Source organism: Gracilinanus agilis, chromosome 5 (genome assembly GCF_016433145.1).
Source record: "Gracilinanus agilis isolate LMUSP501 chromosome 5, AgileGrace, whole genome shotgun sequence".
NCBI lineage: Eukaryota > Metazoa > Chordata > Mammalia > Didelphimorphia > Didelphidae > Gracilinanus > Gracilinanus agilis.
This window is the reverse complement of record NC_058134.1, coordinates 154,756,780-154,770,260: the sequence shown is the minus strand read 5'-3', so window position 1 is coordinate 154,770,260 and position 13,481 is coordinate 154,756,780. Positions and strand designations below refer to the sequence as shown.

Sequence of the window (13,481 nt, the reverse complement as noted above, 5' to 3'; positions counted from 1 at the left end):
ATAGGGGTATCTCGAAAAATAGACAGGGAAGGGTGGTGAAACCATAAACTTACTGCGCTCCAATTTCAAAGGGTCTTCTGTAGTATATTGTTCATCTTGAAGAGGAGGGTGAGATTTATAGAATCAAGAGGGAAGTAGGAAGATCTTATTAGATCAGATTTACAACAAAATGAGAATGAGGAGAACTTGGCTGGGAAGAAAGCAAACTCGAGGTGCTGGACAAAATGGTTTAGATTCAGAGAATGGCTAAATATGACACTTCCTAAGCTCTACACAGCTCAAGTCTAGAAGAAAGCTGTATATAATGGTTAGGCATTTATAGATAGTGTCCTGAAGAATCATAGAATGATATTAGTATACTGTATACCAGCTAGACCTACAGGGAGGAAGATTCATCTTCTTGATCTGGCCTCAGACATTTATTAGCTGTGTCATCCTGGGCAAGACACTCAACTCTATTTGCCTCAGTTTCCTTATCTCATATACATATGTGTATGTATATATATATATATATACATATATATCCCCCCCCAAGCTTATATTGGTCTCTCTAAACTTATACTCCATGTAAATATGAAGATCAGATTGTCTTAAAACCAAGAGAGAAATAAGAAATGCATAATTCTTGATATTATTATCTCACCTTTCCAGCAAGATTAACTACAACTTGCCATTCCCAGTAGATATAAGCTCTTCTCTATAAAGTGAGCTGGAGAAGGAAATGACAAACCACTCCAGTATCTTTGCCAAGAAAACCTCAAATGGGGTCACAAAGCATTGAACCTGCCAGAAATGACTGAACAACAAAGCTGCATACAACACTAATTGTATTAGTTTGCTGCATACCAAACTACTGAGTTGTGTGTGATATTGATGAAAATACATGAATTCCTAAGCAGAGGTGCTTGGTAAAGGGGCTTGGCCTCAAGATTATAATCCAAATCCCCAGTGATGGTGGCAGAGCATAAAAAACAGGCAGCTGACTCTTTAGCACAATAGATACTTTCCCATTTGGATTTTAACTTTAAATAATTTATTTGATCATGGAATCATAGAAATATCGATTTAGAATTGGCCAGGACCTTAGAGGCTATTGAGTCCAACCCCTACATTTACAGATGAGGAAGTCAGGCTCAGACAGACCTGCCCATTGTCACAGAGGTTGGAAATGGTGGAATATGTGTATCTCAGTTTTCTGGCTCCAGATTCCTCATTTTATCCACTGTCACATTTGGGAGCTGAAGAAGTTCAATAGAAAAAAATTCCAAGCTGAGAGTCAACAGGACTGTGTTCTGGTCTTTACTTTGCTAGTGAGTGATTGTATGGCTTTGACATAGTCATTTAAGCACTCTAGGTTTTATTTTCTGAGTGGTAAAGTGAAGCAGTTGGGAGAAATGACCTCTAAGGCATCTACCAGCTATGGGATTCTATGGGATATGCTTTGATTCTATGGATCATTGAAGATCAGATTGTTTTGTCACTGACACAGAAATAAGAAATGCATGATCCTTCATGTTATGAAATCATTTTACCAGCAGAAATAAATACTACATCTCCTCCTTGACAGAGGCATTATTTCCTATGTGTGCTGTGGTCACATTCAAGTTTCATAGTACTACCAGATGATGCACTAGCTTAGGTGAAGAGTTCTTTTCTGACATCATGTTATAATATGATATTTCACTGAAATCTTATGCCACTTAATAGGGTCATTTAACATCTTTGGTACTAAGGCATTTCTTGTATTTCAGTCTTTCACTATGGGAAAAAATCAGGCAAGAGTTTCAAATTTGAAATAATAAAAGATGTCTTTGCCCTTCCATTTAGGCAACTTGGTCAATGCACCTGTAATATGCCAGTATCCTAAACCAAAAGAAGTCCGTTGACTTCTACTCTGAGAACAGTTACAATTCACCAGAAACAATACCATTAGCTAGGAGTAGTCAGTCAGTCCGTCAACATTTACTTAGCACCTGCTGTATGTCAGTCACTGTGCTAAGTGATTGGTAGCAATCTGGAATACATGATGAAGGGTAAAACAAGATGGTTGTCTCTTGAAGGTTTCTGGCTTTTAAGAAGAGGTATCAGAGAGGCTACATTGTGCTTTATTATGTACAAGAGAGATGTAAGTTGTACCCATCTGGGATGTAGGCAATACTCATTTGCATTGTGGCTTTTGACTATAATTTGGCATTAAAAGGAATATTCAGTCTGCAGTTATCCTTGTCAGCAGCAAGGTTTAAGGAAGTGGAACTTTTGAAATCCTTTAGTTGATCGCATTATATTTAAATCCATTTAGTAATGCAATCTAAAGTACTGTGTTCCCCCTTCCTTCACCCACCCAGCACATTCCATATGTAATTATCAAGAAAGATTCATAGATTTCCCCAGGGGGGTCACATTTTTTAAAATTAGATGAGTACAGCTTAAAGTTCTGACATGTAGCCAACATGATAATTCTCACATGGTAGAAAGTGGAAGGTAGACAGTGACTCGCTTCCAATTCTGGAATCTTTCCGAGGTGTAAATTGAACTTTCTGTGTAATGCAGACAGCCAATAGTTGGAGGAACACACTCTTCTGTGACAAGATGCCAGTCTCTCCCATTGTTTAGGGAATACTGGAGTTGCACACCATGGGAGTCACTGAAAGGTTTGCTGCAGCCCATGCTCAGCTCAAACTGGATGAAAGTGGAAGCTGTAACATGAAAATCCCAGGTCTCAGCATATCGGGGTTTTCCTAAAAGAAAAAAAAAAAGAGGTAGGGGAGGAATCAATCTTTTCTAGTTTGCTTACTGAAGCTCTATGTTTATAGCTAAATTTTGAACTAGAAAACAGAAAAATTATATTCTTGTATATATTTGGTTTGACTTTTTTCCTTTTCATTAACTCATCTTTTATTTGTATGCTATGAAAACAGTAGTAAAAGTCGCTAACTCAAAATACTTTACTTCCAGGCGTATAGACAATAACAGGCTTCAAGTTATTAATTCTACAAGTTAAAAATATGAAGTTATTCTAAGATTTAAATTATTGTCCAATGACTCCAAGTATTATAATTTTTAAGGTTTATTAGTAATCACTTGAAGTAGAAGAAATAAAAGAACAAAAGTATAAAGCCTAAGTAAAACCACGTGGGTAAAATTCTCCTGCCTGGCTCTTATCCAACCTCCACAACCGTCTTCCCGGGAGCAGAGAGAGAGGGAGGAGCTCCACAAAACTTATATCTTCCCTATGTTAATATGTAGAGTAAATTCCATTTACCTATGCTTTCACTGAATGTCAGAGCAGTATCCATAGAGAGGCAGTCAATATCTACTTGACCTCCTTGAATTCTATACCAGTTGGCTTGTAAATCTATAGAACCATCGAATTTATCCTTAAAACCAGTTTGAGAGCTGTCATTCATTCCTATAAGGACATCATCCAAAGCCCACTGTGCTGAGTGCTTTCCTGAAATCAGAAAAAAATGGATAGTTAGTGGAATGCCATTGCGTAACATTATTTAATATATCTCATAAATGTAACTGAGGATCAAAATTGTCTTGAAATTGACACAGAAATAAGATATAATTTCTATGTTGTTGTCACCTTTACAGCAAAATCAGATATATTTTGAAATTAAAGATAAATTAAAATTAAATTTAAAATTAAATTTTATTTTAATCATTAATTTAATAAATTAAATTAATATAATTATTTGCATGCTAAATTAAATTAATTATTAGTTAAATTAAAATTAAATTAAAGGCCCAATCAAACTTTTTGGTGCATTGTAGCCTACCATGTTGGGGTTGCCACCATCGAAAAGCTGTTGCAGATGTCTTGGCCTCCCGTGGCAAATCGATGGAAATGATCTGTGGTTCCAGAAAAGACATGAAGTCCAGCTCTCGAAGTAAATGCCACAGTATCCCATTATCATTTGAATATTGTACTACAAGTCCTGGATAAGAGAAGATAGATAAATCCTGTTAGCTAGATATTCACCCAGCCACCACCCATCAGCCTTTTGCCTGATATTTTCTCTTGCTTAGACTTCGTGATTTCTCTCCTCCTTGTTTCTCCCATCTCCCATTGATCCTTCTTCAAAAAGCTGCCAAAATAATATTGAATAATATTAACTATACCACCTTCAGTGGCTCTCCATATTCTTGTTTCATCCAACCTTTTGTAAAGTTGATTTTACTTCTATTTTGTCAAGACTTAAGCTAGATTTAATATTCCCTTTTGCAGTTTATTTTTTACTGGAGCACTTTTCATCCTTATTTTACTCAATCTACAATCAAGCCAAATCATTATTTGTATATTACTTTCCATTTCATGTCTCTGTGCATTGGCTCAAGTTCCCCTCCTCCCCATATTTAGAATTCATTCTATCAACCTTTGCCTTTCCAGAATCCCAAATCTTTTAAAAAAATATCACCTCTTTCTAAAGCTTTCCCTGGTTCTTTCTTTTCTTCCACACATTTTCCTACAGAACTTTGATTTCTGCTTTGACCTCTTTCTATTCTACTTGTCTGTATTATAATTCAAGAAAAGAATGTAAGCTTCTCGAGGATAGGCATTATATTATTTGCATCCTTGTATCATCAGTTCATAGCAGTGCTTATAACGTATTTAATAAATATTTGTTGAACTTGAATTAAACTATAATCAAGGCAGGAAGAAGCATTTTTCTTTGAAGGGCAAGACTATAATCATATAGGATGTCCCTAAGGTCTTAGTGTAGTTTTAAGCTATTGATTAGTTTATTTGTATACAGTTTGCATATTGTCTTACTTGTTAGACTGTGAGAACTCATTGAGAGCAATGATTATATTTTTTTTCCTGTCTTTGTATTTCCAGTACTGGCTTTTAATGTTTATTGACTGACTGACTTAGTAAGCACTTAATACATTTTTACTGATTGAGTGACTAGCAGATATTTATGGAATGAGAATGTGTTGTTCTTTTTTTTTTTAACCTTTATTTTATCTCTTAGAATCAATACTATATATTGGTGGCAAGAAGTGACAAGGGCTAGAAAATGGGGGTTGTGACTTGCCCAGAATCATATAGCTAAGAAGTGTCTGAACCCAGATTAGAACCCAGGACCTCCTGTCCCTAGACTTGGCTCTCTATCCATTGAGCCATATGCTTGCCCTTATTATTATTTTTAAATTTATTTCATCAAATATTTCTTAATTATGTGTAAAAAGAATTTTTAACAATCATTTTTTTAAAATTTGCATTCCAAATTATCTCTCTTCTTCCTCTTCCTTTATACTTCTTGAGGAGTTAAGCAATTTGATATTGAACATACATGTGAAATCATGCAAAACATATTCCATATTAGCTATGTTACAAAAGGAAACAGACAAAAATAAAACAAGTAAAGTAAAAATATATTTCAACATATATTCAAAATCCATGAGTTCTCTCTCTGGAGGTATATGGCATTTTTATCATAAGTCCTTTGAAATTGTCTTGGATCATTGCCTTGATCAGCATAGCTGAACCTTGCACAGTTGAACATCATTATAATATTACTCATTTTACTTTGCATGAGATCACATACGTTTTCCCAGGATTTTCTGAAACCATCCTGTTTTTCATTTCTTATAGTTCAATAGTATTTCATCATAATCATATGCTACAACTTGTTTTAGCCATCCCCCATTTAGATGATGGGCATCTCTTTGATTTCCAATTCTTTGCCACCACAAAAAAGAGCTACTATAAATAAATATATTTTTTACAGATAGGTTTTCCCCACTTTTCTTTGAAAACTTTATAAACTTAGTAGTGGTGTTACTGGGTCAAAAGGTATACACTTTTTTATAGCTCTTTGGGTGTAGATCCAAATTATTATCTAGAATGGCTTGACTAGTTTACAACTCTACCAATAGTGCATTAGTATCTCAATTTTTCTACATTCCCTTAAGCATTTGTCATTTCCCTTTTGCTGTTATGTTAGCTAATGTTAGGTGTGAAGTAATATATCAGAGATGCTTTAGTTTGCATTACTCTAATCAATAGTGATTTAGAGCAATTCTTCATGAGACTATTGATAGCTTTGATTTCCTCTAAAAACTGCCTGTTCATATCCTTAGACCATTTATCACCTGGGGGCATGGCTCTTGTTTTTAGAAATTTGGTTCAGTTCCTGTTATAATTGAAAAATAAGGCCTTATCAGAGAAACTTGCTGTCAAAAACTTTCCTAATTCCCAGTTTTTCCTTCTAATTTTGATTGCATTAGTTTTGTTTGTGCAAAAGCTTCTGAATTTCATGCAACTAAAATTACATATTTTGCTTCCCATGATCCACTCTATCTTTTGTTTGGTACTTTTATCTACCATTTCATTCTGCTTCTCCCTTTTGTGATTATCATGAAAAAGAATTTATTCATGAATTGGTGTTAGAAAGAATAAGTAGGGTACAGACACAAGCTTTAGGAAGTTCAAAGTAGATTCATAAAAATTGATGCAAACATCATCATCAAATTCATTAAAGAGATAAATGCATCCTCAATGTAAGGAATTATGATTGCTCTACTCCTAGTTCTGTGGTATTAATGTTATTCTCAAGGATAAATGAAGATCATGTGCCCTCAAATCAGAAACTCATCTTCAGAGGAGCAGGACCAAGATGAAGCACACAGAAAACCAGAGGCAAGTCTGATTTCTATCCTTTATCTATTGGATCAAGGAAACATACATGGGCTAGGCTAGCTAGCAAAAGCTTCAGTATTCAATCCTAATTTTGACTCAGACTATATCTTTTTGGGTTTCAGGAGTTATGGGAGTTTGAGCATATTAGTCCTTTTCTTTCTCTTCCTCCCTCTTTTGATGGGCTTCACTGTGTTCCTATTGCTTCCTTGATTTGTATATCTCTCTGAGACTAGAAGGATAAGAGCTATTCAAAGACCCCATCTCATCCTGATTGGCATGGAGGCTTTGACCTGCTCCATTTCTGACCTGTGACAGTTTCTCCCTCCTTATACAAACTGGTGGGCCCCCTGCACCTGGAGGCTTGCCAATTAATGCCAAACTTACTGGACACCTGATTGGCTTATACCAGCAAAGCTTAGAATACCTGGGTTCAAGATATCTATCAGCCTTAGCCTTCCTCAAAAACAGGTATTATAAATGTATGCCACTGTGGGGCAACTAGGTGGCTCAGGGGATTGAGAGCCAGGTTCTGGTTTCAAATGTGATCTCAGACACTTCCTAGCTGTGTGACCCTGGGCAAGTCACTTAATCCCCATTGTCTAGTCCTTGCCACTCTTCTGCCTTGGAGCCAATACAAAGTATTGACTCCAAGAAGGAAGGTAAGGGTTTTAGTTAAAAAATAAATAAATGTATGCCACCATAACAATGCTGGTCATAGTAACATTTTTTTCAGTGAAAGTCTTGCCTGTCTTGGGCTCTTAATTTTGAATGAAATATATTTTAGAAAAATGAAAAAGCAGAAAAAAAATTAGTTGTCAGTGGATCAACAATGCAGGTAATATCAGAGAGAATAAATGTTGATTAAGAAGCATAAAATCTCACTGGCTAGTTCACGTTCTAGGACAAAGCGCCTTGATAGTCTTAAAAGTTGACATTTACTAAATTAACTCTTTCGGGGCATTTTATTCACCACAGATAGTAACAAAGCCCTGCAGAAATAATCTGTCCCATTATAGAAGATAATCAAAGAAGCCAAGCTCAGAGAAGTGTTAATGTGTGGATAAAACACAAGGGAGGGAAATGGCAATATTCAATTTTATTCCATTTGCTGATCCTCATTAGCTGTGTCATTGAACACATTGTATGTCTGAATAAACCAAGTAATTTTAGCTCATCTATTGACTGTTTTAAGACATGTAAAACATCTCTTTTTACATTGAAACTGCATCTGTGTTCTGCCCAGTCTTAATGAAAATAGCCCAATTCTGATTTTAATTCCAAATATGCAGATTGATGCTTCAGCTTGAGTAAGCCAAAAATCTTTACTTTCATCCCTGTAAGAGATTTGCCCTTGGATTTAGCAGATTTACATTTTAACAGCCAGTTTTCCACAAAAGACTGAGAAGTGACTGACTGTAGGATGCAAATTATGCAGAGGGCATGAAGTAAAACGGTTTGAGGCTGGTTGAGAAAAAGGTGCTTGTTTCCAACCTCCTTTCAGCACTCTTCCCTACAGTCTTAATCCCACCTGCTAATATATATCAGAGGTAGGATATCATTCTGAGATTCGCACCACACAGGGGTCCTTTGGTCTATGGGATTCTTCTGCTCTCTCTTCCCAAATAATGTCTGCTTCTAGATCCTGCTCTTTAAAAACAATGCCCAAGTCTGTTTCCATTCCTTAAATGGAACATTAAAGATAAAAGATGAACAAGCAAACCAAAATATGTACAGTTGTTCTCCAGGTTCTCCAGGATGAAGCTACTGAATTTATTACTTCAAATTCATGGCATCAATCAGTCAACAGATATTGACTGAGCAGCTGCTCTATAGCTTTTATTCTCTTGATAAGCAAGGAGGTATTATCAGTAAGACACAGCCCCAAATGCTTTGAGGAATACAAAGAAATATAAAACAGGGTCCCTGCCCTCAAGGAGATTTTATTGTATAGTTAGGGAGCTAGAGATATGCAAGGCTCATCAAATATGCAAGGCAATGAGAGATAAGTGACATAACAAATGCAAAGAGACTATAGCTTCCAGCTTGAATGTGCCATGACAGCTCTGTGGAGAAGACAGAATTGGAGTTAGAACTGAAGAGATGGGTGGTATGTGGAAGGTAGACTGGGGGAAGAAGGCATACCTGTGGAGAATGGAGAAAACAAGGAGAGGAGGACAGGACATGTATTAAAGAGAATCATTTTGGCCAGAAAGGTGGCTTCATGTGGGATAATCCTGGTAAACAAAGCAGGAAAGGTGCATTTGGGTGGACTGTACACAATCTCAGATCACAGGATAAGGATTTTGTACTTTGTTCTGGAAATAATCAGAGGCAATATGACATGGTAGAGTGAGAGCCAGTTGTGGAGATAGAAAGACCTGACTCCAACTTCAACCTCAGACACATACTAGCTATATGACCCTGGGCAACTATGTACGGCATAGAAGGCACCAATTTTCATTGGTGGGGTGTTTCCTTACTGAACATTTTGTATACCAACAAAATCATGGGATCTGCTGAAATTTTTGAAGAGAGGAGTGGCAGAAAAGAAGCCATATGTCGGGGAGATTTGTTTAGTGGCACTGTACAGGATAGTATGTATGGAGAAGAACTGGAGGCAGGGAGGCCAATTACAAAGCTATTATAGCAGTCTAAGCATATATAAAAGAGATTCAGACCTGCCAAGTAGGAATGAAAAGAAATGTGAGAGCCACTGAAAAGTGAGATTTTATGGATGTTGTGAGTGGATATGAAGAACGGAAGGGATTTACAGAATTTAGATACAAAAAGAGAAAAAAAGAAATATCAAAGATGATGCCATAGTTTCTCTCTGTGGTGACTTGCAGAATAATGATGCCATTAACAGTAAAGTCATAAGTATTTGTTGAGTTCCTACTAGGGGCCAGGTAGTGTGCTAAGCCCAGGGAATACAAAGAAAAGACAAGAGTTGGTCTCTGCTCTTCAAGGATTCTTGAGTCACTCTAATGGAAGAGACAACAAGCAAACAGCAATGTACCAAAAAATTATAGGATAATGGAGATATGGGATAGAATATAGATACAGGATAAATGGGAGAAAATCAATAGATTCTAGAAGAAAGTAGGATCAAGGAAGGTTTCCTTCAGTAACTGTGGGCTTCCTAGACCTACTTCTCCACAATCCAAATTTCTCAAGAATTTCTGGAAATTTTCAAAGAATATGAAAATGGACTGTAGTGGGGGGAGGCTTCAGGTAAGGCATATCCACCATTGCAGGATATTGCAAAAGGCATGAGGTGTTGGGGGCTTAGGCAATAGGGAAGTCAGGAAAGAAATGGAGCTCGAGGGAAATGAAGATTAACATGGCCTTAGACAAAAATTATCCAAAAGGCCTTCACACATTGTAATTTGTTTACTAGTTAGATCTCTCTGCAGGAATTATCAAAACTGGTTGTATTACTATTTACTAAGATGGTCTGTTTGTTGCTATTCTTCTCCACCTCCAGCTTACTCCTCCCCCTACTCTCTTCAAGGTATCAACAGAACAGTATTTCAAATTCTTTTACATTTTTATATAATTTTTCTTTGTCCATCCTAACAAATTTATCACCTTTATGAAAACTTCTCTAGCTATTCTAGACCTCAATGACCTTCCTCTGTTCTGAAGTTTTCTTAAACCCATAGCCAAGAGTTTACAATTTAGTATTTAAAATTTTTATGTTAATTTTGTTTCTCCAACTAGATTGTAATTTTCTTAAAAAGAAGAGAGGATTTTTATACTTTTTATATCTCTTAGTTCTGGCAGTCATTCAGAGCATACAGAAAGCACTCAGTTTCTATGTATGATTATATTTTGAGTATCAGATTTTGAATGTTGAATGGCTTTAGGTTCATGTTTTAAAACTTTGTACATTAACAAATAGAGGTTTATAGGTAATAGTACTGATGATTTAAAAATCAATGTAGCTAATGATACTCTTCAGTTAGTTCCATTTAAATACATTACATTCAGTGCATAGCTTTTCACTCATACCTTTTGTCCTCATCAAGATTTTTTGCTCAATCATAATCCCTATATATTGCTTTTCTTATATAATTGGAGTCAGTATTTACTCTGTTATGGTTCTGATTTTTTCATGTTACATTTTTCAGAAGTCCATATTTCCCTCATTATTGTCAATCTTATTTGCATAATAGTATTCCATTACAGTATCAGAGCACAATATGAGTAAACATTCTTCATTTTTTTTGACATTTAGATTGCTTATAAGTCTTTGCAATTAAAAATAGTGCTGCTTCCCAGCTTTTAGGACAAGAACTCACTATTTGACAAAAACAGCTGGGAAAACTGGAAAACAGTATAAGAGAGATTAGGTTTAGATCAATATCTCACACCCTACACCAAGATAAATTCAGAATGGGAGAATGACTTAAATATAAAGAAGGAAACTATAAGAAAATTAGGTGAACATAGAATAGGAAAGATATTAAAACCAAGCAAGAGATAGAGACTATTATAAAATATAAAATGAATAATTTTGATTACATTAAATTAAAAAGGTTTTATACAAACAAAACCAATACAACCAAAATTAGAAGGGAAGCAACAGGGAAAAAGTCTTTATAAGAAAAAGGGACATGAATAGGCAATTTTCAGATAAAGAAATAAAAACTATCAATAAGCACATGAAAAAGTGTTCTAAATCTCTTATAATCAGTGAAATGCAAATCATAACAACTCTGAGATATCACTTCATACTTAGCAGATTGGCTAATATGATAGTAAAGGAAAATAATAAACGTTGGAGTGGTTGTGGCAAAGTTGGGACCCTAATACACTGCTGGTGGAGTTGTGAATTGATCCAACCATTCTGGAAGGCAATTTGCAATTATGCCCAAAGGGCTTTAAAAGAATGCATATCCTTTTATCCAGCAATACCACTACTGGGTTTGTACCCTAAAGAGATAATAAGGAAAAATGTTGGTACAAAAATATTTATAGTCTTGCTCTTTGTGGTGGCAAAAAGTTGGAAAATGAAGGGGTGTCCCTTAATTGGGGAATGGCTGAACAAATTATGGTATCTTATGGGATACTATTGTGCAATAAGGAATGATTAACTGGAGGATTTTTTATATGAATTGGAAGAACCTCCAGGAACTGATGCAAAGTGAAATGAAGAGAACCAAGACATTATACATAGAAAACGAAACACTATAGAACAATGCAAAGTAATGAACTTTGCTATACAAGACAATCCCAAGGAACTTATGAGAAAGAATGTTATCCACATTGAGAAAAAAACTGGGAGTAGAAACACAGAAGAAAAACAAATGGCTTATCATTTTTATATTGATATATGATTCGGGGTTTTGGTTTGAAAAGATTCCTCTATTGCAAAAATGAATAATATGGAAATAGGTATAAGTGATAACATTTGTACAAGCCATTTGAAATGCTCATTGGATCTGAGAGGGTTGAGGGGAGGGAAAGAAAATGAAATATGTAAACATGGAAAATATTTTAAAAATATAATGTCATCAAAAAGAAAAAAAAATTGCTTGTCTTCTTAATGAGGAGGGAGGGAACGAAGGGAGGTAAAGAATTTGGAATTCACAATAAAAAAGACAAATATAAAAAAATCATTTTTAAATGTAATTAGAAAAAAATAAATTTTTTAAAAGAAAAAATATGCATCAATTTGCTAGTAGTAGTTATTCTGTTGATTGAAAAAAAATTACCTTCATTTCTAGCTCTTGGTTTGCTGCAGGTGACACCAGGAGTTTTGCTTCCAATCTGTACATAAAACTGAACAAGTCTGGGAAAAACAAACACAGATTACTTAAGACTAGGTGGAAATAGAATTTACTATTTTCTACATGTCTACCTTTAAATAATTTATCCATATTTTAAATATTTAAAAAGCACAAGTACTCATGGACATTAGAAAATGCTTAGATTGTAACAAGTTCAATTCTGTAGTCATTTAGTATATTTCAAATTGCTGTTATAATGTTATTTCTTTAAGTAAAATGAACCTAAATGAAAAACAATATATAAAGACAGCTCTGACCTTATTAAATATAGTTCTCAAAACAGACTTTCATCCTGGTTTATTTAACATAGGAAATTCAAATGAAAATTTGTGAAATCCACAGCCAATAAGGTCCAGGAAATGATATTTTTTTTTCTAGTTCTGATAATAGGAAATTGAATTTTATACTTGCTTTGGGCCAGATTACTTTTCTAAATAAACTGTGTGAGTTTTGGTGACTCAGAGAAAACCTACACGTTGTAAATTTGGATTTGTAACAAAAAGCATGTGGATTTCCCTTTCGTGCCTCAGTGATTTTGTATACCAGTGCTTTCAATTTTTTCCTCTCACACTCCCCCATTTAAAGGAACTCTTTGAATTGAGTGATATGTGATGTAGAGTTCTGGATGGGTACAAAACTAGGTCTATAAACAATCTATATGTCGTATTGTTTTGTTTGGACAATATATACTGTAAAAATACTTTGTAAATAATGAAGATGCCTTTAGTTTTCTTTTCTTTTTTCCCCCTTGCATTCTGCTTCTTACTAGAAAACCACCACTTAGGTGTAGAGAGGGTATATAATCTTTTAATTAAAGCAAGTTTTACCAGCAGGTGTCACTGTAGGTATTTTATATCACATGGGGGCAGTTTCAAAAACTTGTCCCTACACATTTTCCCTTCTTTTTTCCCCTCAAGACAAATCAGAATTAATGGTGTACCCTTTAGAATTTGAAGTGGCCAAGCCCTGTGGCGATTTCACCAAAGCATCATCCATTCCACACTTTTCAGTTCATTACAAAAAACAATTTTTTTTATAAG

General features: G+C 35.1%; 1 protein-coding gene across 2 annotated transcripts in view; it reads right to left on the bottom strand.

The window, feature by feature from the left end:
* RELN (reelin) overlaps positions 1-13,481 on the bottom strand; it is a 545,649-nt gene that overhangs the window by 99,745 nt on the left and 432,423 nt on the right. For both annotated transcript variants that reach the window (XM_044679411.1, XM_044679410.1), the window contains exons 31-34: positions 12,367-12,443; positions 3,783-3,941; positions 3,263-3,451; positions 2,465-2,738 (exon numbers count right to left, since the gene is read on the bottom strand). In XM_044679411.1, coding sequence (XP_044535346.1) covers positions 2,465-2,738; positions 3,263-3,451; positions 3,783-3,941; positions 12,367-12,443 — 699 coding nt within the window. The remainder of the gene's footprint in view (positions 1-2,464; positions 2,739-3,262; positions 3,452-3,782; positions 3,942-12,366; positions 12,444-13,481) is intronic.